A 27621-nucleotide genomic window follows, 5' to 3' on the forward strand; every position below is an offset into this window, starting at 1 on the left:
CCTGGGTCCACCATTAGTTCTGTAACCTTCCCCTCAATGATGAATAATGCCTTAGGTCCCATCCTCCGACCAGGTTCCATTTCCAACTCCTCATCACTCACCCACAAGATTGTTTTTGCACCTTCAACTTTACTACCCAAGCTAGTACGCACCCCCTCTTCCTGTACTACAGCTACCTTCAATCTATTCCCTTTCCCACACATTTTATAAAAGTGTCCTTTCTTACCACACTTCCTACACTCCTTATCCAAGGCGAAACATTTTTTGTAGTCTGCCGTGTGATACGTGCTACCACACCTTGTGCATATTTTCACCGTACTCCTGTACTGCTCAAAGTTACTAGATGGGCCATCTCCACTGTACTTCCTGACACTACTCTCCCCTTTTACACTAGACTTCTTTACATTTACGGCATCTACCTCTTCATCAGGTTCCACACAAGACATATTTTCCTTTGCCCCTTATTTCCGTTCCATTTCTCTCATGCATGCACTTGACTCCTCCACTACCTTTGCTATATCAATTGCATTCTGTAGCGAGGGGTTCTTTGCTGCCCACAATTTCTCCTGCATCTTTTCATTCCTACACTGGACTATTAGTTGATCCCTTATCATCTTGTCTCGTATCTCTCCAAAATGACATTTTAATGATAACTCGCGTAAGCGCGTAACAAACTGATCAATGGTCTCATCCTGCCTTTGTGGCTGCGTGTCTAGCCATAACAATATTTACCTCTTTTGAATACTGTTTCTTAAGCCTTGCCTTTGCTTCCTGGTACACATTACTAATCACTCTCCCATCCGCATTAGTGCCTGCTGGTAAAAATGTAAATGCATGTTGCCCCTCTTTTCCCAATGTACTTATCCACTCATCCCATTCAATCTGTGGATCCCCACTCTGCTGTAAAAATAAAGGAGGCATTATGATGTTCTGATTCTCCATAGCTGTTACAATGCTACAACACGGCTCAATATGACTATCACTACACCCTCTTAATATGCCAAGTAACTGTACACCTGCAATCTAATATATTAATAAACATTCACTAGCAAGCAACAATATATAAGTATTTCTTCTGTTCTTCTACTTGTCGTGTCCGATCTTCAACTGCCGCCTCTACTGTATTCTCCTTGACCACGAATACACAGTTTATTTCAATATAGTCACGCGTTACCCGTGTATCGTTTTTTCACTTCTCCTCAAATACTTCAGATCAGTCCTCGACTTCAGCAAAGTCCTCTTGCATTGCTTGTGCAGTCCTCGATGTCAGCAAAGTCTGCCCGCGATTTTCGTTCCTCCAGCGTTGCTAGGTAACTTTTCCCCTTCAAAATAGCCGCTTCGTCACTGTATCATCACGCACGTTACGTTGCACGTTGTGTACTCACGCTGCTTTGAACGTCGCGTCTACCGTCACATCCACGTCACAGCTTCACTCCGACGGCACCCGACCCAACTCGAGCTCCTATGCGTGCTGCAACCGTTTACCATTCAAAAGAATACGGTATCGTATTCCAATTTTCCTTCTTTTTTTTTTTTTTTTTTACACCGCCAGCCTCCCACAAATGTCTTTTGATTTAGGAATACAACAAACTCACAGTTGGTTGTCGAATTCTCTGCCGATAAATTCACTGCCAATATCTGCTATTTTCGACAACTCCTCGTTGTAATTGTAGATGCGGTATCTGTTATATCCACTACTCTTCTTTTGTAAATGTGGTTGAAGCGCACCGCTCTTCGCCTTATACTTTCAGATACTTCCACAATCAGTAATATCACGAATAATACTGCTATTCATGCTTTCTTTCCTTTCTCCATGCGTTTCAGTTCTTTTCCACCAACAAAGGTTCCTCCTCACTCTGTGCTCCTTTAACCCACTAGCCAATCGTCGCCATCTGTTGTAGCGGAAGTTCACTGATACAAATGATTAGTAGATCAATCATTATATTATTTTATTGAGCAACAGAGAATAGTTGGTGTTCCCACACAAGCTAGTAGGTAACTGACACCAGAACCTCCAAAGCATGGAACGCTAACATAGTACAGAATCTACATGGAACATGGCACTTAAAGTGAAAGGCACAAAACAAGTAATATGCAAATACAACAAGATAGGCAGATCAATCAACAATAATGACTGTGGTAACCCAGACTCACTGAAAACTGTCCACGTTGAATTACTCAGTATTTTGGCAAACTTCACTTTGCAGGACAAACACATTCTGCAGCATTGTCCCTCTTGAAAGCAAGTTTGTCCACTGAAACAACACTTTGACCTATAATATTTGAGATGATTGCCTAAAAACGTGTCAGTCTGAACTCAGATGACAATCCCACCATTGAGTTATCATCAACTATTGAGCCTTAACTACCTAATACAATAGGAGGAAATAATTTAAATATTACAGATTTTCAACCTGAATTAGTCAGACACTCAACAGTACCCAAAATACCAATATGTATAGACAATGAAGTGTACTTAATAGATTGGAGATAGTTGATCCCAACATTAGGGCTCGATGTAAATCAGTGTTCCTAGCCGTGTCCAGCTTCAGTCTGAGGGCACAATTTATTACCACTCACTTTTCTCTTTATTTTCTGTAATGTTGCAGGTCTAAGAAAAATGTCAGACAATGACAGAATGTTATCTTTAATAACTAAGTGGAACATTCTATGTTTACTGGAAACTTCGAGCCCCACACCGGTCAAAATTAAAGGATATTAGTAAATATTTAGTATAGCAGGAAAGACAAACAAGTTTGGTAGAACATAAGACATTCTTTTCTTTTACGCCCCCATGACAATAAGAACTAACTTATCTTTTACATAGCATTTGTGTCCATCTCTTCAAGATGTGATTTTAAACAGCTGACTTTTCTGCAGCAGCAGCTTTTCAAGCAGATACTCTTCATACAGCAAATGGTAGCTTAGAACAGCAATCCACTGCAATATTCCCCTTACGATCTGGTAACACCCTGCAGGACAAAGTGGGTTCTTAAATGAATTCGATGCATTAGCACCACAGGCCGTAATGGGTTCGCAGGCTCCTTGTTTAAATCTGATACGGACTATTGGGCCAGTTGATTATTTCCATTTTATAAACCTCATTTCAACAGGGACAAGTAAGATATTTTTGGCGTGGACCTATTCTACACCCCATATATAAGAAGGGTAATAGATCTGATACCACCAACTACAAACGTTTTTGCTCTTTTAAGCTAAGGCTTACGGCAGGATTCATTTAGGAGAATTTGTCAAATTTTCAGAGGAAAAAATGACAATCCCTTTCTTTCAGGCAGGGTTTAGACCAAATTGCAGCACAATTGATACTGCTCTTACTTTGACGTATATGGCATAAGATTCTACTCTCTCTCACGGATCCCCATTGTTCACACAATTTGTTGACTAAAATGATGCATTTGACGGAGTCGACTGGTTTATTATGCCCAAACTAATCAAATGGAGCATTCATCCTGCTCTTTTGAATGCAATCATCTCATCATACTATGACACGTAGGTTAGAGTAAATGTTGGCAAATCCTCAGACCACACATGTACTAACGAAGAGCTTAAACAGGGGTGCGGTCAGGCCCCACCTGTTGTTTAATCCCCACACTGCTAATACTGGTGATGCACTATGTAGAGCCAGATCATTTCTCCTTTGTATTGGCCTTCAAAAAAATCCAATCATTCAAAACACAGACAATCTTATTATACTCGATCAAACTGAAGTGGGATAGTAATGACAATTAAATGAATTGCACATCTATAATCAATTTAATACCCTGGCAGCTAATGATTCTAAAATAGTCTTTTGGTAAATAAAAAAAAGGAAAAATAATCCTAGTTTCTTGGCTCTTCCAAATTGAGTAACACATCCTCATACAATTACTTAGGTATCAGGTTATAGGCCAGATGTCCACCACAAATTCATTTAGCTTTTATTAAGAGCATATCAACTGCCTTAATATTTGCTTTGTGCCAATTAAAACAAAATGTCATTGCCTGTATGCGGAAGCAGTCTTAAAAGTCATATACGCTAAATTCTTATCTACATTATCATATGCCCGCCATGTTTTTCTATCTAAAATTTCGTTTGTACTAGATCAACTCCAATGTAAGGGCTTATAGAAACATTTTTCAGTAAACACATTATACATGCAGCACTCACCAGGAATTCGGATTCGGTTTGTGTAAACAAGACTTAACTTTTAAACCTGCTTTTGTTAAATATTTTGATCAAGTTAAACTCTTGAAAATGGACTTCTTAAATTCTCTCCGTCAAGTGATATTCAGCAATTTAAAGTCGGTTTAAATTATTGGGTCAAATATTTTGTTTTAGGTATTCAAGATGGTCTTGGCCAGGGGAAATTACATATAATACACCTTGAGGGCAACTCTAAAAAACACAACTATTGCTTGTTTTCAACGAAGCAGACATAGAAACATTTTTAAAGTCTAACTATGCAGATATGATCAATGATTCTTATGGTACTCTTACGCACAATGCTATTTAAAAGATTCAAAAAATAAGATTTGTAGACACAACATCATAAGAATGTGCTTTCTGATTTTACCCACAAAAGTGTGTAGAGGTAAGTGGCACAACTACACTGACAAACTGCAATACTGAAGACTTTGTAATTCCGAGTATTTTGTATTTGTATGCTGTTGCCCAGAGGTAAAGACGGAGAGCTGTCAACTCTTAAAACCCATTTTTTAAAATTCTTTTTTTAATGCAGTGATGCGCTAAAGCATTGTCTGAATACTGATAATGTCACTGTACCCTTATGCTTTGCTGATTTGTTTTAATGTGGTTCTTAAGAGATTCAGCGTCTCCACGTCTCAGTTGAAAAGATGCTTAAGAGCCACTGGAAAGTGGTTGTCAGCAATAGTCTTTAACTTGTTTTAGCTCTTAAAAGGCGAGTGAGAACTTTTTTAGACTGTTATTTCAAATTTACACTTGTTTTATTATATGATTGCATAATGACTGTCAAATGCTCGAATGATGTGAACGACTTAGGGGCATGATAAATTAGTAATTATTGTATTTGATATGATGCACTTGCTTCACTATATCAGATATAAAATCACGTTGCAAAAGATGTTATATCTCTTGTGAACTGCACCACTATTTTTGTGGCTCTTTTCCAATAATAAGCACTGATGTCAGCGTAGCTGCCATTTAATTGTTTTATAATGAATCTTCCCTTTTGCCATCTTAATAAGGATGTACAAAAGCATTTACTTACAGGGGCATAAACAATGACAATTTAAGCACCATGCATGTGTAATCTCGAATAAACTAGAGAGACTTGAGATTTGTAAATATTATACCAGTAAAACTCAGATGCTGCACAACACAGAACTTTTCATTTGATTTCCCAAACTTACTGGTACTGACAGTAAGATAACCTGAAATGTCATCATATTTTCTTAGTGGCTAGTCTCCTAAAAACTGTAATATAATCTATTTTTCTGTATTACACCATAAGATGTTACTCGATAAGGTAAAGGATTTTCATGTTACTTCCCATATTCCTAGTTAATGTTCAATTTGTACTATGGCTTAAACTAAATGGATATCAGGCATGCATTAAATATTGGTTACGAAATTGGCAAAATAATATAAATAAAACACCTATATATTAACACCTCAACACTAAATAAATACACAGTCTATTTACACAAATACCCTTGGGGAATTTTGTGTGATATTAGTTTGACCATGATCCTGCAACAGACTCACCCTATCTCTTCATATGGTGTCTAGGGAGAGAAAACCTTTTTGGATGTAGTGTCTTTCATAGGGAGTTGCTGGTCTAGACGTCCTTGCATTATGCACTGTGCATTAGAAACTTTACTATTTATAGGAATTTGTGGCTACCAGAGTCGAGTTCCACTTGCCTACAATGAGTGAGCGCGCATAGGTTTACTATATAAATTACAATATAAACATGGGGAATGTCTGGTTCAAAAATGTACCAGTCAGATGGACCAACACTAAGAAATATCCCATTCTTGGCATCCATTGTGGCAAGAAGGCTTCCTAAGATGAGGGAGATGTGGGTGTGGGTTTGACAATGTTGATGTTTGTGACTCTTCATGTATCGGTACTACTCCATCCCTCCTTCGTTTCACGACGTCTCTGACATTTCTGACTGGTCAGCAGGTTTTCCCAATTATCCTGTTGTGTTTCTGACTGCTGCCCACTCAGGAAATGTATTGAGTTGGAAGAGATTAATTCCCCAGGTGTTGATGGCAACCATAACGAGGACCAAACCAATCAGGTTCACGCCAAAGCCAGCTTTAACCTAACAAGAAAATCATATGAATTAGATGACAAGTAGACCATAGCCAGGGTCTTACTTCTATCAAGTGACTAAACAACAAATAATACATTAGAAAGGTAGCTGGAAAATCTACAAAGGCACAATGAACTGAATAGGCTAATTTTGTCAACATATTACTTCCAAGTGACACCAACCATAGAGCGTTTGGCCTAGTTGAGGCTTTTTTTTCGGAAACTTGTGTGATACATAAGAAAAATGTTATTCTCCTGCCATTTTGATGTGTGTCATGGGGTCTTTTACATTTATCTTGCTTGTCTAGTAAAGGAGCAGTGCTTAATTTGTGGTGATGGTTGCCACCACTCTTTCATTGTCCTTAGGCCACACTCCCTAAGTTCTGTTACCTATTTTGCTCCTGTCAAAGACGTTCGAGTTGTGGCAACATCATGCGACTTTGCTATGTCACAATGGTTTGTGGTAACACAAATCAAACTTCAACTCAAATTAAGTTCAGGAAAGGTAGGTCAGGTACCCTTCATGAATCAGGCTCCTCCTTGTTTACTTTTTTCTAAACAGATATCAAGGAACCCTTACTAGAGTGTGGCACCTCAGCAGATAAGTTAATTGGGGAAAAAGAGAATCACAACAGTAATTGATCAGTGAGTATAGCCAGGGAGATTATGAACAAAAGACATGCTACAGCTGGGGAAGCTGTGCCATCCAGTGCTTGACTGACTATCTGGCCTTTCCTGTTGGTTACCCCCAGAAAGCTTGAAAGTCTGTAGGTCAACAGGAGGCTGCTCCATAATTTATGCATATAGAAAGTGTAATAATACTTGAGAGTACCTGATCTCTTCTTCCATTTGTGTTGTTTTAAGAGTAACCATATCAAGGAAAACCTGGATAAGAGAGCCGAGTTACAGCTGGATGCTAATCCATATAGCTTGTCCATTTGTTGCCGACCATTTACACCTTTTGTGAAATGGTGCACATGCACTTAGGGGCAGATCTACAAGGAAGTGCCAGCCCTTTGGCTGCGCCACGCTGCGGCACTTCCGAAGCACAGGACTGCGACATATTTACAATATTATGTTGCATTCCTGTGCTTTCCTCTGCACTGGTGCACAAACTGCAACCATGCGCCGGCATCCTTGCACCATGGTGCAAGGACGCCTGCATCATGGGGAGATTGTTTTTGTGCAGGAAGGTGCTCCTTTCTGCACAAAAACTATCACTACAGGCATTTTCCTCTTTCAATGTGCGCTGTAGAATGAAGCACGCTTTGAAAGAGGAAAAAACGAGGAGAAATAAAACATTTCTACTTGTTGCGCCTCGCTACGCTTCCCCTCAGGAGGCGTAACATTGACACGCATTTCCAGATTTACGATTCCTCGTAAATCTGAAAATGTCTAGTTCCATGGATATTGCGTGGGAACACCCACAGCAATACCCATGAAACGCCAAAGTGCTGCGTGTGAAGGGGCATATTTACAAGGAGAAGAAAAATCATGCAGGGTGGCTTTTCCTCTCCTTGTAAATATGGAGAAGTGAAATGTGACGTACTGGAGGCGCAGGGGGCTTGTAAATCTGCCCATCAATCTTTTCACTTTTGATTTGCATTCTCGTTACCCAGGTTTGTGAGCCATTTTATGGATTCTTAGGGGCTTATTACAATGCCAGTGGGTCCGACAACGATGGCTCATCATGTTGGACCCACCAACATCTTCCCCTGCGGTCTCCAACGCTTCAGACGGGGGCCAGTAATCCCTACAATAAGGGCCTGCTCAGGCACTGCTGTAGGGATTACAGTATCCCTTTCCGCCTGCGCTTTCCTGGTGGTTCACCAGCCATGAAACGGCAGGCAGAAAGTGATTTTGGGGGCCCCTAGTAGGGCCCCCTTCTCCCCTGATCCTCTGCTATAGGGCTTAGGGGTCACCTCTGGTGCCCCATAACCATCCCTGCACTATGTTTTAGGCACCGCATAGTGCCTGCCACACGGTGCATGGATGTTTTTAAAGAGTTTATTTTCTTTTAAGGCGTGTGCTGCAGTCCATAGCTCGCCCTGCAAACTAAAATATACACATTGTGATGGCAGTGAAGGCGGTCGCATTGTAATCAGGGCAGCGGGACTGCCGAATTCTAGTCGGGCGGTCCTGCTTCCTCTACGGTGCCGGCCGGACGAGAGTCTGACCGGCATCGTAATCAGGCCATTAGTCACGTAGTCTCAAACCCAGTTAATTGTCCAGCATTGCACCAAGCACTGCTAAGAACTTTAAGTCAAAGGACATATGTATCATAGACAACTGGATTGAGTGTATCATTTTGTCTGTCACCTCTGCCAGGAAACCGGCTGTAGTAAACCGGCAACTGCGCTGTGAAGCCAGACATAAGAATGAGTTGTTAATCAGGAGAACAGAACAGGAATCACCAGTTCGCTGTTTCATTCAAACCACTGCTGGGTATTTCTAAAAAAAAACCTTGAAGACTCTGCCATGGACATTTTAAAGCCAACTTAAAGCACCTGCTTTAAGGCATCACCCTGGGATCTTTGTACACTAGGAAAGGTAAGTCACTCTTGTCCCATGCAATTGTGTCTTAGCTCAGGGAGTACTTTATTAAATGTCTAAAATGAGGGTTGGTAGCTGAAAGCCTTTGCAGATTTTTTTAAATCTTTTAGTTTTAGGTATTTGATACTAATTACATTTGATTCAAAGGAGAACTGCAGTGCCTCACTGAGAACATTTATTTTCTAGCAGGAGTATCCGAACGTGAGGTGCTGTACATTGAACAATATGATGAGTGGGGTCGGGTGGAGAGCACATTACAGAAACCAGGAAGTGATGTGGAGAGGAAGAGCTACACGTAATTGTGACAGTCTCAGACCACTGTGAATTGTTTACCTACTGTTAAGACATAATGGTATATTTACATGTTCAGGTACAGAGTCACCAAATCATGTACTGAAGACAAGTCAGAAGACAATGAAGATACTTTACATTACAATTTCAGCTTTTGAGGTAAGCAGACAGAGTGACCATAAAGTGGTCAAAACAATTTTGTGAAATAAAGCAATGCATTTTAACCTTGCTTTGTGTGTCAATATCGCAGAAATATTTCGAAGAGTCAAGACTTTTATACATTTGTGCAGAACTTTAACAACTTTGATCACATGAAAGAAAGGGTATATGCGTATGTGACATCACTGAAATTATATATATCATTCACACTTCTTTAAATATCATTAAATAAACTATTGACTACGAAAAACTGCATATTTCATACATTATCTGAAAAAGGCCAGGAATTGATTCTACGGCATGAAGGGATAGGTTTAGTCACTATGTCTTGCATAGTAGAAATTCATAGAAGTTATTTGTCTGAGAATGTTTTATCAATAATGCACCATTCACATTATCTATTGTTTGTGGGTTGAAATGTATTGACTCTTGTCTAGGTCTATACAATGTACTATGGTAAAGCAAGAACCATATTTGGGGAAACGTTAACGTCATAGGTGTTGGGTGTTAAAATATGATGTTAACCTTATTCAGACTGTGATAACTTACTACTTTAACTCTAGTTCTAGACTTTCTTCTGCAAAGTGATTGTCAAAAACACTAATCAGAGAACAAAATATGTAATTAAATATCACATTCACTTATTAATATTAGGACATGATAGCTTTAATATACTTTCTCTGAAAAGATTTTTCTTTAAAAAGCATTCAGCCTCATTGTTTTAATGCTTTCAATCAGGTTGTTTCTTATGTTCTTTTTTGCTATTCATTTCTGTACCAGGCAACTAAACCCAACAAAAACATATAGAAAACGTTCTTGGTCCAATTTTCTTTTCATGATTAGAACCCTTTAATACACTTTTATTTCACAGTTATTCTTTAAAAGGTAAATAACAAAATGTAAGGCAGTGCCTGGCTGATTGAGTTACTACACCAGCTGTGACATCTGGGCAGATACTGAATTTGGAACTGTCACTGGATTAGCTCAGGTTTAATGTTATCGGTTTTAATAAAGTCATTTCCGGACGGTGATTTTCTTTGAAAAAGAAACCATAAAATCACTATACAGCTTTCAAACCAATATTATCTTCTGTTCAGGTTTTGAGCACCATAATATCTAACTCACCATGTCTTTGATCTGGCAGTGCCCATAGTTGAAGATGATTGCGTTTGGTGGGTTGCCCACAGGCAGCATGACAGCAAAAGAGATGCACATGGTGACAGGGATCAAGGTGTAGAGAGGGTTGATACGCAGGGTTTCCGACTGTAATGGCAGAAAAACAGAATGGGTCAGGTGATGGGACTGCAGCATAAGAAACAGGAAATATCAAAGAACGATGGAGCTGTACATCTGACTGACTCCTGAAAAAGGTATCATATATCTATGAATAATTTCTACAGTGTTAAAAAACGAATAAGTACAGAATGAGTAACGTACAAAAGTAGGATATAGGTGTAAAGCAGCAGAGGGGAGATGGGACTCTATGGTAACAAGCATTGGTAAATTCATTAGGTTTCACCTATGGAATTAATAATAAGTTAATATGCGTGGGAACAGTGTATGAGTCAGGACCGGACTGGGAACCACAACCCGCCCTGACAAAGTGCTTGGCCGGCCCCCCTCCCCATTCGGTGGGTTGGAGGTGCCGCCGAGCTCTTTGCCGGGGCCGGTTTTCGGCCGAATTTGGTACAGGGCCGATTTTGCAGCTATGCTGCAAAAACTGCCCTGTAACTAAAACGGCCCCCTGGGGCCCAAAAACATGATTTGCATAAATTACACATTCAGTTTTTTTAAACCCCACTCTCTGCTTCCTAGTTCTAGGCCAAAACAGCTAACGCTATTTTGCACTGGAGCAGGGTTTGCTCTAAATACGAATCTAGCATAAACAACTGTTTTCTACGTTAATGTTTTTCTACCAAACAGGAATGGCTTTCCAAAACAACTAATCGTATCTGTAAGGTATGTTTTGGAATGTCTTATTTAAGGCAGTGAATGCACTTTTTGCTTTCAAGGAATTCTAAAGACCTGAAGTCTAGGCTATGTACAGAGGACATTGTTTTGCTCGCTCGCGCACGCTGAGCTGCCTAGGGTAAGGCCCCCGGACCAATTGGTAGAGAATGCCACTCACTGGGCAGGCGTTAGTTCGGTGCGTAATTCACTTGAAACCGCCAAGAACCTGTTGAGCCGTGCAGATGAATGTGTGTGGGGATGCTCATCAGTTTACATAGGTTGCGTGCTCAAGACCGCATGAGCAGAAAGGGGCTCCTTCTCTGAATATCGTTTTTTTAGGTCTTGCCTAGGCAGCGCATGCGCTGTCTCGTTGAGACATGCAGTACATGCTTTACTACGTGAGTCCCCGCCTCCGTTTTCCTATTTGTTATTGAGTGTGTCTTTCAAAATGTACTGCTTGCTATTGGCTAAGCGTGTTTTATGTCCCTACTTTTTCCCTGTTGGGCACGCCTATGGCTGTTGGGCACACCTATGGCTATTAGCCCCTTTACTGGTATTAGTGCATTTTTTGGGTCTGTTGTTTTTCGGGGATCTCTTTTTTTAAATGTGCCTTTGTTTTTTTGTTTTTTTACTTCGAGGCAACGCGTCTCAGTTTCACGCGAGGCAATGTTTTAGTTTCTGTTGACTTTGTTCCAAGCATGTATTCATGTTTTTTTTTAGTTCGAGTGAAGCATGTAATATTGTTAGAGTTGAAATATTAACGTACCTGCGAGGCAATGTTTTAGTTTCTGTTGACTTTGTTCCCAGGCATGTATACATGTTTTTTTTTAAGTTGGAGTGAAGCGTGTAATATTGTTACAGCTAAAATTTTACATCGTATGCTATCCCTCGGGTGCACCGGAAAAGAACCCTTGGTTGCTCTGGAAGTCTTTCCTATTAGCACCCACCTCCCATTGTCCGCGTTCCTTTTTTTCCCGCCGGCCTCCCTCTGCCCGATGTCTGGTAGCTGTTGGGTAAGGCAAAAGCAAACCACTTCCAAAACGCCGGGATTTTGCTGCTCAGTAATTCCCTGGAGCAGGATTTTCCATCTAATCGCTCGTAACCCATCTAGAAGTTATATGTGCGGCCCCCTACTAAACTAGAGGCTCTTACTTTGTTGTTAGAGTTGAAATGTTACAGTGTCTGCTATCCCTCAGGTGCATGAAAAAAGAACCCACGGTTGCTCCATAAGTCTTTTCTGTTCCCACCCCCTCTCCCGTTGTCCGTGTTCCTTTTGTTCCCGCCCACTCCCGCTGTCCGTTGTCTGGCAGCTGTTGGATGAGGCAAAAGCAAACCACTTCCAAAATGCAGAGATTTTGCTGCTCAGTAATTCCCTGATAATTTCAAAAAGGGGTGGTGATGGACAGAGTATCTGAGTTAATCAGAACACTCCTACCCAGTCAACAGATCAGGGCTTGATCCATCACCGTTTTTTAGCTCACTGCACCTTCCCAGTTCAGAACCTGGCTATATGCAAATGAGTCTGTCCCTGGCCCAGTGCATCATGGGAACAGGGCAGACTAAACTACCAAGCCAATTCTTCACTGGAAAGGAAACAAGCTTCCGGGGACCGGTTTCTGGCATTACAGCCGTCTTCGGCCCGGCTTGCTTGAATCCTGATGGTGCAGTGAGCAAGGGACTCATGTCTGAGCATACCCTTCCACACTCATGGTGGCCAAAATAATTTCAAAAAGGGGTGGTGATGGACAGAGTATCAGTTAATCAGAACACTCCTACCCAGTCAACAGATCAGGGCTTGATCCATCACCGTTTTTTAGCTCACTGCACCATCCCAGTTCAGAACCTGGCTATATGCAAATAAGTCTGTCCCTGGCCCAGTGCATCATGGGAACAGGGCAGACCAAACTACCAAGCCAATTCTTCACTGGAAAGGAAACAAGCTTCCGGGGACCGGTTTCTGGCATTACAGCCGTCTTCGGCCCGGCTTGCTTGAATCCTGATGGTGCAGGGAGCAAGGGACTCATGAAAGGAGGACAAATTGGGGTTGGACCTAAGTTGAAGGGGGAGTGAATTCCAAAGTTTGGCGGCATTATGTGCGAACATCCTGCCGCCCGTTCTTGCCTTTTTTATTCTTGGCGCTACAGCCATAAAGGCCTGGCTGGAGCGAAGATTCCTACTGGGGTGATACTGAGTTGTTAGATCACCAATGATGGCTGGTCCTGTGTCCCAAAAGGCTTGATGTGAAATGCACATAGCCTTAAAAGCAATTCTTTGCCGTATCGGCAGCCAATGCAGACTTCTCAGTGCAGCCTTAGCTGACTGTCTACGCGGCAGCTGGAGTAGTGTGCGTGCCGCGCAGTTTTGCACTATCTGTAGCTTGCGCAATGTATATTTAGGGGCGCCAAGATATAAAACGTTGCTAAAGTCCAGACGGGACTGAATTAGACCTTGAATGGCCACCTGCTTTGCCTCCAAAGGCAGAAGAGGAAGAACTTTCCTATTTTAATTCTAAACCCATTTTAAGCTAGGACAGCTGGATACTGCCATTGCTGAAGGGTAGTGCATGTTGCCTTCTCAGGTCATCACTGTATGATGTAGCCTATCCTTGCCTAGCTTGTTGAGGTAGTTTAAAGCCACTATAGTGTGTATGCATCACGCAGTGCTCGATGTAGGCTCGGGTGGCCTGATACCTAGGCTCGAGGTAACCGCAGTACACGTGTTGTGTGTCCATCGCCTGCTGGAGTTCTTTTAACCCCTGGTGTTGGCTGTAGTTTCATTACAACTTTAAATGTCTAACTGAGCTGTATCTTCTGCTCATTCATTGTCCTACGGCCACCTTTCTTTTCTATTTATTTACTGTTAACCAGCCGTGGCATTCCGTGCTTAGGCTTTTAGCATCTAAAGTGTAAGCGTGGTGTGCCACATATGCTATCAAAGTAAATAAATAGAAAACAAAAGCGGGCGTCCATCTGCACATATTATGCTACATGGCTCAAATACTTATAAAGCCCCAAAGCGAGACCAATTGCATTGCAAATGCTTGTTTCGCTTCCCTGCAGTCTCATCACCATGTTGAGTAGAGAGGTGTGGCTCACTGGTTAGAGGCGGCAGACCTGTAAGCAGAGAACGGCCCGGGACCAGGGTTCAATTCCCGATGCGGCAGGGTCTTGGACCAGGGTCAACGGACTCGATAATTCTCGCCTCAGTGCCTACTCTAACCAGGGAATACACTCGGTAACTCTGGGCATTAAGCTTGCCTCATCTCTACAACGGCCCCCCCACAGACGCCGGGGATGCCTGGTTTCACCCTGGAGATACCCAGAAAGGGACCATCTCACAGGGAAAACCAGGACGGGTTCCCCAGCGGTCTACAGCGCCAGGACACTCGGGTAGAGTAACAGTGCGCTTTACAAGTATCCAACATTTACATGTTTTTAGTTACTCAGGTTTAGCGGTTGAACTAAATGTAATTACATCAGTGGCAAATAAGATTTTGCATAGTTTTTCAGCCTAAAAATACATCTGTAACAGCGTTAGCTGCACCCCCAGCCCCACCGGTCTGATTACGAACTCTAATCTGCCTTATAAACAGCTGGATACAAAGCAGGCAACAAGTTAGGGGTTCTAAAAGTAATGTCTGACTCCAAGTTAGCGGCTATCTGAAAAGGGCTGAGACGGAGTTGTGGATAAATTGTTGTAACTGAAGTGGTGCGTGGGAGGAGGGAAAAGTGGTGTGGGGAGCAACATGAGCAACGTAGACTAACTGTAGAGAGCCTTGCACACGGCAGCCAGTGCAAGAGCGATAGAGGAAGGGGAATGATGGCCGATGGCAAAGAATATAGTTCCAGAAACGCGGATAGAAACAGAATTTCGGCTATGGAAACTGTTAAGAGAAGCACATGAGGAACAATCATTGGTAAATGCAGGAAACAGTATGCTACTGCCAATAGAATTGAAGGAAAAGTAAGTGGCAAGCACAGGAACCAATGAAGCAAGGAAAGCAAGGATGATTGGATGTAAGCCCCTTTTAAGATTTTTATTAAATAAATAGATTTTACAAGCGCAGTGCAAGCGCTGATCAGGCTGAACCGAAAAATGGGAGCATCAGAGAAGTGGTCCACTGCATGTGAATTGTTTCCATTGCAATTGTAATTTTGTGACCACCCATCAAATAATAGACTCTGGATTATTTATACACGTAGGAAAATACACTGCAGCAGTTTGGCAAATACCAAACATATCCTTCAATCGGCCTGGCAAAGCTGAGTGAAAAGCAGGTGAAAGTTAAGCAATCAATTCGAAATTCACAATACGCATGTAGGAGTGGGTATCATTTATGAGGAAATTGTTGAAACAAAGAGGAATTAAATAAAGACATTTTAAATTACCTACTTTAAATATGCTAAGTCTGTACAGTGCATAAAATAAGCATTCAGACCATTAAACATAAGATGTCTTTCTATATGAATACAAAAATGGTTTGTGCAAATCTATCCAATACACAGTAATATGCATAGATGTAACTTACTCATTGTGTAAGTCACAAACTTTTTTTTGTTTTTTAGAAAATCTTTATGAATTGTGCCCTACATGTCTGCCTATCTTATTCATGGGAAAGTGCAGTTTCTTTGACAGAATAAAAATCGAAGAATATGTCTATATCACCAGTATTTTCAATGAATCTTGTGCTCCTAAGAGGAACATTTCTGCTACATACACAAATCACTGCTCCCTAATACTCGTTGTACTCTTGCACAAGGTGTCAATGTGATAATCAGATGATGAAATGTGTAAAAGATATCTTTTATTTCTTCCAACAAACCTTTACCCACCAAATAATAGATCAAAGAGTATACTACTTAATTGAATCCTCCATCTCTCGATTAATAGCTTTGAGGTGGGAAATGGGGATTTTGCATCTTCACAGCTCGTAAGCATATTTACTGATTCATACAGGTAAATTGTCAATCTGGTTACTTGATGTGCTTGTCAAAGAACAGAGTTCATACCATGAATTTATCACATCATATTAAAGATTAATTGCCACCAAATAAACCCACTCACTCACTCTATCCATACTTCATTACCACCTTTACTTTTACTTCATACCAGTCCTAAACTATGGGGGGGAACCACCCCTGAACATGTGACGTTCTTAGTCAAAATGAATATATAAAGGATAAAGTACCCCCTGACATACAGTATAAGGCTATTGCAAGTCACTGAGGAGTTCAATAACCATATAGAGGAAGTAAGCTGAAAGCCGAGTTTCTTTATATGGTTATGGAAGGCAGGGGTGACTTGCTATATCCTAATCGTGTGCGCTAGGGGGTACTTTATCCCATTTAATACATGGTCACACCATCACATTTCTCACACACCACTTAAAACCTTGGTGCATAGCTCTTTCACATGAAAGAGTCAGCATGTTTGCAAACATGAAGAATACAAATAAAACCTCTGGTGCAAAATTAAACACATCAAAAACTTGTTAGTTATTTGTTACAAACAGATATTAGAAGCAGTTTAAGACAAGTCAATTGTTTTTTTTAAAAAGCTGCGGTTGCTTGGAAGGTGTAAAAACATGCAGAAAGATTCTAGCTTTTCTCTATCTAAGGAGTCCAAAAACTTAACATTTTCTCTTTGCTTATTAAAATAGGGCAGAAGCAAGAAAAGCAATGTTCCGTTTGTTGATTTAAACAGTTGCCCATGTATAATATATCTATATTTATATCTATATCTATCTAAAACACAGAGTTGCCCCAAACAGTAGAAGCCCACACAGGTAAGTATCGCCAATTGATTTAATGGAAGCTGCAGCACAAAGAAGTACAATGTACACAACTGTTTCTTACAGCCAACGCGTTTCGAGCTCCCGCTCTTCTTACCAGACATGTTTATGGCAGAAATGCATCGCAGTAAGTGCACACATATTTAAACTTTGTACACGCCCCAGTGGGCATGGTCGCCGCATGGACTCCTGGTACTTGTGGTGCCTTAAGTGTTTCTCATGTAAGATGACATGCACTCCGTTAGATTAATGTCCACAATAAACCCCCAGTGGGTTGCTGTGGCATCGTCACACTGTTCTGCTGACCTCTTGTAGCTCCATCACCAGCACCTGTCCATCACTGGCACACGCCAGTTGGCATTGCCGAGGTCTGCTTTCCGCAGCGGGGCTTCTACTATGGCTAGGCTAGCCCGTTACGAATCCAAACCACAGAGTTGCCCCAAATAGTAGAAGCCCACACAGGTAAGTATTGCCAATTGATTTAATGGAAGCTGCAGCACAAACAAGTACGATGTACACAACTTTTCCTTAAAGCCGACGCGTTTCGAGCTCCCGCTCTTCTTCACAGGCATGTTTATGGCAGAGATGCATGGTAGTAAGTGCACCCATATTTAAACTTTGTACTCGGCCAAGTGGGCGTGGGCGCTGCATAAACTCCTGGTACTTGTGGTGCCTTAAGTGTTTCTCATGTGAGATGACATGCACTCTGTTAGATTAAAGTCCACAATAAAACCAAAGTGGGTTGCTGTGGCATCGTTACACTGTTCTGCTGACCTTTTGTAGCTTCCATCACCAGCACCTGTCTATCACTGGCACACGCCGTTTGGCGTTGCCGAGGTCTGCTTTCTGCAGCGGGCTTCTACTACGGCTAGGGCAGCCATTACAAATCCAAAACACAGAGTTGCCCCAAACAGTAGAAACCCACACAGGTAAGTATCGCCAATTGATTTAATGGAAACTGCAGCACAAACTAGTACGATGTACACAACTGTTTCTTACAGCCGATGCATTTCAAGCTCCCGCTCTTCTTCACAGGCATGTTTATGGCAGAGATGCATGGCAGTAAGTGCACCCATATTTAAACTTTGTACTCGCCCCAGTGGGCGTGGGCGCTGCATGAACTCCTGGTACTTGTGGTGCCTTAAGTGTTTCTCATGTGAGATGACATGCACTCTGTTAGATTAAAGTCCACAATAAAACCACAGTGGGTTGCTGTGGCATCGTCACACTGTTCTGCTGACCGCGTGTAGCTTCCATTACCAGCACCTGTCCATCACTGGCACACACCGGTTGGCGTTGCTGATGTCTGCTTTCCAAAGCGGGGCTTACACTACGGCTTGGCTAGTCATTATGAATTCAAAACACAGAGTGGCCCCAAACAGTGGAAGCCCACACAGGTAAGTATGGCCAATTGATTTAATGGAAGCTGCAGCATAAAGAAGTATGATGTACACAACTTTTCCTTACAGCCGACGCGTTTCGAGGGCCCGCTCTTCTTCACAGGCATGTTTATGGCAGAGATGCATGGCAGTAGGTGCACCCAAATTAAAACTTTGTACTCGGTCCAGTGGGTGTGGTCACTGCATGGACTCCTGGTAATTGTGGTGCCTTAAGTGTTTCTCCTGTGAGACGACATGCACTCCGTTAGATTAAAGTCCACAATAAAACCACAGTGTGTTGCTGTGGCATCGTCACACTGTTCTGCTGACTTCTTGTAGCTTCCATAACCAACGCCTGTCCATCACTGGCAAACGCCAGTTGGTGTTGCCGAGGTCTGCTTTCCACAGCGGGATTCTACTACGGCTAGGTTAGCCGTTACAAATCCAAAACACAGTGTTGCCCCAAACAGTAGAAGCCCACTCAGGTAAGTATCGCCAATTGATTTAATGGAAGCCGCAGCACAAACAAGTACAATATCTATATCTATCTATATATCCAACAAGTTCAAAGAAGTAGAACGCACTCTCAAAGGACCTGGTGTAAGGCAGAATGCTGTTTATTGCTCTAACGTTACGCGTTTCGACAAGTGAATGTCTTGATCTTAGTGAAGATCTACTTCTGGGAAGAAAAAGCCATGACCATTTTTGGGTTGCTAATGTTGACAAAAGGAGCCATTGTCACTGGGCTGCAGTGCTGCACAGCGAGGAAGCAGCAGGTTTGTATGTTTGTGCATTGAATGAAAAATAACATTGTGAAGTTACACATGCATGCAAGTTTGTACATCATCTAGTTATTTGTTGCTTGGTAAAAGTGTGGTCTGTTTTGACTGTATTATTTGTATATAATAAAGTTGTGATGTACATAAGCAGCATAGTTATAAAAGTTAACAGGAACTTAGTAGTAAGAGCTCGGTGCTAAACTCACTCCCTGTTACTCCTCTCTTCCCCCTTAGGCTAGAAAGGTACTTCTTTATACTTACCAGGCTACAAAGGATTGGCAGGAAAATGGTTACTGTGGCAGGATTACTCACAAATTCAGTTACTGCAGAGACCAGCACACAGGCAAACAGGGTGACAACCCAATAAGGGAGGCTGCTGAGACCTTCCATCTGCCGCCCAATCCAAGTGGAGAGGCCAGAGGTCTGAAAAAAAGTAAAGAAGACCCATTTAACCTTACAATATTTTTAACACCTGTTTCATCCTACATTCACATGTGGAGATAATAGATAACCCAGTCTGAGAGAGCGCTATGCTGTCATGTCAGAATTTAACTGATTTGCAGATAAGGAAGACCTAATCATTACCTGTTTTTCCCCTGTACTGTAATCAACATTGTTCCAATTGTCTCAGTAATTTGAGTGACCTGATAATTTGATCTTAGTATATTTGGTTACAATGCAAATTCTGATAACCCAAAATGAATTCAACTATTATTTGATGTGTATGTGAGTTTTAATTTAGTCAAATAAGTATGGACCGTTAAAGGCATTTCTGGATGAGAATGAGGGGATGTTATTACATAAAGAGCACATAAAGTCAGAGTTGTTCAATGCCATTTCGTGTTTGTATGAACATGATAATTGCTCACTGGTGGTGTTACTGAAGATGATTTGTCCCTATCACTTGCAGCACATACTTGTCTTGTCTACATCATTCTAGAGTGATGCTCTTCAAGGAAACCAAACATTGCATGAACCCCCTGCTAGACTCACCTATCCCACACTCCACCAATGAGTGCAGCGCTAGCAACATCTTTAACTGAAAGAAATACAGAATATCTGACAGTACATCAACAACACAATACCTCCTGGGCCCCACCTTTCACCACAACAGAAACATCCCACTGCAGGCATATTTCAACCTTCTGTCATAGACCTTATTGATACACTCAACTTCTCCAAAGTTGCCTTCTTTGAAGAGTATAACTTAAGTAATCAAAGTCTTCATTGGAGAAGCTCACTCACTGAGGATCCCCATTGTCAATGCCTACCTCATCTTAAACATCTTCAGATAACATCGTGAGTAGCTATATTCTCCCACTCCTGAAGACAGCTAGAACTCTAAGAACTCGCCAAGTACTGGCCAAACAACCAACTACCCTTCATTAGCATGAGCATCAAAAAAAGTAGTTGACATAACTCTAAGAACACATTGGCACCATCTCCTCCACAATGACCAATCAGGCTTCATGTCATGCTGCAGCTTACAGCAGTCACCTTACTGATAATAGGCGCTGACTTCCTGGCCTCAGATAAAGATGACACTTGCTTCCTGATACCTCTAGATTTATTAGCCACCTTTCTCACTGGTGCCTAAAACATCTTCATCCACACCCTGAAGTCTTGAATGAGAACTCTACTGTTCTCCTACCTATCCAACCAACAGCAGCTCATCCACATGTGCAACCTCTGGATCCTAGTAGCTCTCTGTCACCAGCAGAATTTTCGTTATCTTCAAACGCTACATGGAACCGTGTCAAAATGCACCAACTCATAGATGACCCACAATTGTAGGTGGACGTTTCCTCCACCCTCAACATTTGGTGCCTGAAGCACTTATTGCACCTTCTTCAGACCTGAATTTCCAGCATATACCAGAAACTCAACCTCACCAAGACTGAATTTCTTCTCTTCACCAGGAGCAACAATCAATCCAACCTTTGCTCAAGACAAATTTAACATGGAGGGAATAAGTTTTACCATAATGCCAAGTTACTAGGATTCACCCTCATCATTGACTTCACCCTCAAGGAACCATTGCTAAAAACAAGACTTCTTAGTATCGACGGAATTAAAGTATTTTTTCCCAGAAAGGGTCTTCATAACTGCATATGTTTGAATCTGGTTAATGACAATGCTCTTCCCCATGTGCTCACAGAAATCCTAGGGGCCTCCTGAATGGTATTCCTAAGGACAAAGGACACCTCATCAAGCATCTAAAGAAATTCAGCCACAGTCCTGATGTAAGGCCGCTGATGGGGCATCTTACGACTACTTGCATCCTCCCCAACGCCTTCACAATAGCCATCCCTGTCTATCTGGCTGACAAACCCAAATGTATCTATCAACACATCTACAGTCAGAACACTGAGATATGCAAAAGGTAAAAAAACAGGAAGCGACCTTCTGCATCTAATCACGTAAGATATTGAATAACATCCCCTCACCCACCAGAATGGTTTAAATCCTCTATGACAAGCACTATGCCTGGCTTACAATGTTCTGCATGGAGCTGGATCAGAGTATTTAAAAAGTAAATTCAGATGGTACCCGCCAGAAAGACAGCTACGATCTGCCACATCAAGATCAGCGATTAATCCCAGAATTAAGAAAGTTGATGGAAGAAGCCGGAGTTCTGGTCATACCTCCCGCAAACTCTGTTAAAAAACTTCACTTAAGGCTTAAAAGTTTAGCCAAGTTTTTCGGCTTCCAAAAGCAGCTATACGCCTGGCTGTTCTCTGCATCCGCATAGCCATTGTTGGACTTGGCCCTTCTGGCAGGTTCACCCCTGAACTTTTTGCCTTTTAATGTTACATCATTATAATGATTTCTGGTCTTTGCGCACTTTAGCACTGTGGTGCAGTGTAAAGTGCGTGCGCTCTCTGAGTGCGTGTGTGAGATTGTCCTGCCCTCTCATAGGAATGCATGGGGAATGTGTGTGTCCATGGTAATTCCTGATGCGTGGGGAGTGCGAGGTTGAAGTTGGTATGTGCGAACTTGTGAGATTGAATGCTGCGCGATGATGTGTGCGGCGTTCATGTGTCTAGTGTGGAAGTGCCACTTCTAGAAGTTGGCCTGTCTGTGCAGTGACTGTCTGGCTTGTGATTGGCTGGAGCTGGCTGGTGTGCCTGGCTCCAGAAGTCAGGATGGGTCTGCCCCGGTGGTGAATGGGGAGATCTGCATGTTGATGGCAGGGAGGGGCTGCACCTGGGACCTGAATAGGGCTGGGCTTTCCCTCCACAATGCTGGCTCTGTCCCCTGTGGTGCGACTGATCACCCTAGCCTGTCCTGTGAATAAGGAGACAGGCTGAGCAAAACAAAGAGCTCCAGAACCAGCTGCGTCTGGTTTTCCCCCACCCTGCACCCTAGAGACAAAGGGATTTGGTGTATAAAAAGAGGCTGTGACCTCATGTAAAATGTTCTTGTTTCTGACTGGAATATACCAGGGGCGTGCTGCTGCTGGAGCCCAGAGGAAGGCTTGCCTCCCTGGGCCCTGCCCAGCCCCTGGATGCCCTGGAGGACTTCTTTTGGACCCTCCTGCCCTCTCACTTATGAGGACTTTGTTGCTGGAAACCCTTTTTGGCTTCACCTTTCTTTCCAGCACCTCTGGCAGCCTGGAAGCGCTAGATCTTATTTTTAAAATGTAGCCTGGCGGGGCTGAGCTGCTCTTTGCCCTGAGGGAATCCCCGGTGTAGAGATTCCCCCGAATTTGCCGCAGTGCAGGTGCCTACCCCGCTTATTTTAATTAATTATATTTTTCGGGTGCCCACCCCGTTTATATGCACCTTAGTGGGTGCCCACCCCGCTTCTACGTTTATTTTTAAAACCGAGGGTGCCCACCCCTCATTTTGCCCCCGTTAAAACACCGCCGCGGCCCTCGCGCCGCAAAATAGGAAGTCTGGCACCGTAGTGCCTGACTCGGGGCTGGACTTCCGGTTCAGCGAGGAAGACCCATCCGCCGCCGCGCTCCGATTGGGGGAAGCCACGCCGACCAAAAACAGGAGAGTAGGAGGCTGAGTGATGGCCGCCCGGCGCTCCCGTGAACTGTGGAGAGCCCCGGGGCAGCCAGCGGGAGCAGTTAGCCCTGAGCCTTGAGGGCTCCACCTCCTAAGTCCCAGTCCCGAGATGGGGGACCGGGTGAAGACCGGCGCATTGAAGAGGCGGGGCTCTCGTCAGGAGAGAGAGCCCCGCAAGCGCCGCCTGTGTTCGGTGAAGGGGGTGCGAGGCACATTGCCAGTGCCTGCCCCCCTTGCCGCATCATGGAAGCCGAGCCGCCCGGAGGAGCCCCCACCAGGAAGTACGGCCCGGTGAGTGAGAGAGGGCTGGGGGGCTCTGTGCAGGCGAGTGATGGTGCCTGATTAAGGCGCAGTGGTGCGTCCCCGGTTAGAGCGGCCCCATCTTGCAGCGGGCCGCTCCCGCAAGGGCCATAGTTATTTTAAGGGGCCAGAGAGGCCCAGGTCTTTCCCGCATGGGATACAGCGATTGGGGCAGGACAGTCTTAGGAGCCAGAGTGCTCCAAGCCACGCAGTTGATTCAAAGCCCAGATGGCTCCCACAAGGCCCCAGTATTTCTTGAGCCTAGATGGCTCCAACCTGGGGCACATTTGTTTTACGAGCCTAGAGGGCTCCCTAAAGGCACATATTTTGAGTCAGAGCCTAGAGGGCTCCAAAATGGGCAGTACTGTTCTAGAGCCTAGAGGGCTCCCACGTTCTGTGCATTCTTGTTCTAAAGCCTAGAGGGCTCCAACCCTTTGCACAGTTTTGCTTCTAAGGGCCAGTGAGGGCCCCTGTCACAGTTTGCTTTCCAGCTGCCCAGTAAGTAGTGGGCAGCTGCACCTTCCTAGGGACATGTACTTTGCATCTTAGGAGTGAGACGCACTCCTTCATCCCTACTTTGGCCTTCCCCAGCTGCGCAGCACTTAGTGCCAGCTGCAGCGTTTATGCCCTGTTCTTGTCCCTCCGCTGCCCAGCAAGTAGTGGGCAGCTGCTACGTTTAGCAACCTGGACCCTAATGTGATTTATGTGCTGTTATGACTCCTGTGCTATTGCTTTTTGGGTGTTAGGAAATGTACTGTGTGTACTATGTTTTGCGCACCCTGTGTTCTGATACCTCTAGATGTATTTTTATGCCTAGGAGGTTGTTGTTCCTAGTATAGTTATGCTAGTAAGTTCATGGTTCCCTGCGTGATATTTGCCTACGGTGTTTAGGATTGCGTAGGTGATACTTACCTTTTACCAGTGGTTACTGGTTGTGTCCTACATTTGCTATTTGGTGCTACAGTTATTATATGTGCTAAGTGTTATTCCTACAAAGTGCTAATTCTACCAAGTGCTAGTTCTAAAAGTGCTTATTCCTGATAGTGGCCCACGTGGCCCTGTCCCATGTACATAATCCCCTGTAAATTCTGCCCGTGCCTATGGCACAATGTACATCCTGTGATTCTGATTCTGATGCGTTCTGATAATACAAAGGCTATTTTTATATAACCTTGTGTGGAGTTCCTTTTGTGGGGGGCCTTGGATGTTGTTGCTGGTGGGTGCGTGTGCAAATACTTAACTTACATTGCCTCCGGGATAAGCCTTACTGCTCGTGTCACATTGCCTAGAGGGTGAGCAGGGGTTATCTTGGTGTGTAACTCCTTGCCCTGACTAGAGTGGTGGTTGCTGCCTGGCTTTTGCGCAAGCCTTAGCCAACCGGAAATCCCCATTTCTAACAGCCATCTTTCAGTTACTGTCAGTGATCTAGTGATCTGATGAAACGTAGGAAGTAGGACATTGTATCATGTCAGCACCAAGACACCCGCGGGATTTCGCATGCTTTAGAAAAATTAAATCAAACCAAACTACTAAACTCAACACATTTGAATTGAAAGGAATAGCATACTGTCATGAACACAAGGTAACGGTGGCATGCTTCATCACTTGTATCTATCTTCACCATTGAAGGATGCTGGTGTTCATGGTGGTTTCCACATTTGCTATTTTGGTTTTCTTGAATGATGCTGTGGGCTCAAACAATTTGTTCTCATAGATTGATATGAATATGTTGTCAAAGTCATCCAGCCCTATGTTCATTTATTCACACAATAGGGCCATTATTACTAGTCATTTGGTGTAATGAACTACTATATTATTAGTCTGTCCCTTCACACAAACATGGAAAAAGATGGTTTGTTCAGACCCTTCACCTCTAACAACTGTTGACATGTTTCTGCTTCTCGTTTCGCCTCTAAGGACAAGGGCATTAATGAAGACTAATGCTCTTACCATATTTCCCTACTCCATGCCCTACAATAAAGTGGTGTGTAAGACACATAAAAAAGAGAAATGATACACCTGCTGCCATGATAAACATACGTAGAAAAAAAATTCTTGGAACTGACTTGTAGTCATATTGGAAGTTTTTTATCATATTTAATGACGGTCATCTCCATCTCTCAAACAAGTGCGTTTCTGGGGTTTCATACCAAGAAGGCCAGCTTCTCTGATGAAAGAAAATCGTAACCCAACAGCTGCTAGTATCAAGTTGGAAACTCCATCTCGCCCTCCATCATCATTAAGGCCTCCTATATGCGTCTCCAATTTGAAGGCCCATTAATACCCATATATATAGAGAGGATGTGTTTTAGTTTGGATATATCTGCTCGGTCTCATCTTTTCTGTGATGATCCACATAATCTCATGGTTGGAGTGCTTCTTATCGTTAAGGTGAGTCACTAATGTATTACTTGTCCTTCATACTGGATACTGCTTTTATGTTCTCTCATCGCTACTTTTACCTTCCATACGTTCATTCCTATGAAGCCTATTTCACAGGGACACGCTAGTGAAAGTTACATTTTCACTATTACAAGTGCCATATTGTTAAAGCATATATTAGAAGAGTCCCACACTTTTGCTTTATGTAGAGCAAGCAGGCAGTACACAGCACTGTCTAGAGTGTCTGCACACAAACTTGCTTCAACATTCTGCACTAGCTCAATATTTTAATTAATTTACTTGGTAGTGAAGGATAAACAGAGTCCACAACATAGGCATACAGCAAGAGGCCCTCAAGTGGATGTCCTCCTTCTTTACAGGATGCACATAGAGCATCTGACTGCCTCCTTTCACATCTGCACCCAAGGACATCATATGCGGTGGACAACAAGAATCATCCCTGAGGCCCGCTTAGTTCTACATCTACATGACCCCGCTTTGCAGACATCGTCAGATGCCACAGACTCAACATTATCTGCTACACAGATGACACTCAACTGATCCTCTCGCTCACCGAGGACCCTTACAACGCCAAAATCAACTTCTGCAACGTCATCACCAACATGTCCGAATGGATGAGAGACAACTGCCTCCAACTCAACTCTGAATAAACTGAAGTACTGATCTTTCGGAAGAACACTTCCGCCTGGGCCCACAGCTGGTGGCCTGCAGAACTTGCTCCCAGACCCTCACCGACTGACCGCGCATGCAACCATGACATCATCCTCGACAGCCAAGTGACCATGAAACGACAAGTCAACGCAGTCACCTCCCCCTGCTTCCACACACTTCACATGCTCCGCAGAATCTTCAGATGGATCCCAACCAACACCAGAAAGACTTACTCAGGTTCTTGTTACCAGCCACCCCGACTATGGTAACGCCCTCTATGCTGGTATCTCAATCCCTCTCCTCAGAAGACTGCAGACCATAAAAAATGCTGCAGGCAGACTCATCCTGGACCTTCTCAAACAAACCCACATGGCCCCATGAGAGACCTCCGTTGGCTCCCCATCCAGAATAGATCCCAGTTCAAGTTCCTCATGCATGCCTACAGAGCCCTCCACGACCTAGGACTTGCCTACCTCAACCATCGGCAAAACTTACACCAACCCGCTAGACACCTGCGCTTCTCTCCACTCGCCCTCGCACACACGCCCTGCATCTGTTGCAGCCCCTGCCGCTCCATCTCCTACATCGCTGCAAAGACCTGGAATGACCCCCCTCTCCAGCTCCGCACAGTCCCCTAGCTTACAGATTTCAGAAAGTGGCTCAAGAACTATCTCTTCAATGGAGACACAGCACCCAGATACCCCCTAGGGATGACAGTGCTGCGCTTTAAAAATGCTGTTTGAGTGATTGAAATTGTTGCAAGAGACTAGCAACAATAGTGGTGAACTGGGAAATGAACAGGCTGAAGGTATTTGTAACTACATACACTGGGGCTTATTTATAAGCCCCTGGTGTCATCGGTGCGTCACTTTTTGTGACTCTTCGGTTTCGCAGGAGCCTGTTACATATTTACCTGGCAGCACTAGGCCACTTTTTTTTGGCTAAATGCAACCTTGTAAATCTCGTTCCATTTAATGGAGTTTTCTGCGTTAAAGGGGCGTGCAGCGGGTGTTGCAGGGGGTGGTCCCAGGATTATCCATGGTTTTTT

The 27621-nt window shown here is 43.3% G+C and overlaps 1 protein-coding gene across 1 annotated transcript in view; it reads right to left on the reverse strand.

Moving 5' to 3' along the window:
* Positions 1-2045: 2045 nt before the first annotated feature.
* The window catches only part of SLC13A4 (solute carrier family 13 member 4), a 242910-nt gene continuing 217334 nt past the window's right edge, over positions 2046-27621 (reverse strand). Inside the window, exons 14-16 of the mRNA XM_078647303.1 lie at positions 19465-19626; positions 10430-10567; positions 2046-6311 (exon numbers count right to left, since the gene is read on the reverse strand). Coding sequence (XP_078503429.1) covers positions 6180-6311; positions 10430-10567; positions 19465-19626 — 432 coding nt within the window. The 3' untranslated portion in view covers positions 2046-6179. The remainder of the gene's footprint in view (positions 6312-10429; positions 10568-19464; positions 19627-27621) is intronic.

This window comes from Lissotriton helveticus, chromosome 1_1 (assembly GCF_964261635.1).
Source record: "Lissotriton helveticus chromosome 1_1, aLisHel1.1, whole genome shotgun sequence".
Taxonomy (NCBI): Eukaryota; Metazoa; Chordata; class Amphibia; order Caudata; family Salamandridae; genus Lissotriton; species Lissotriton helveticus.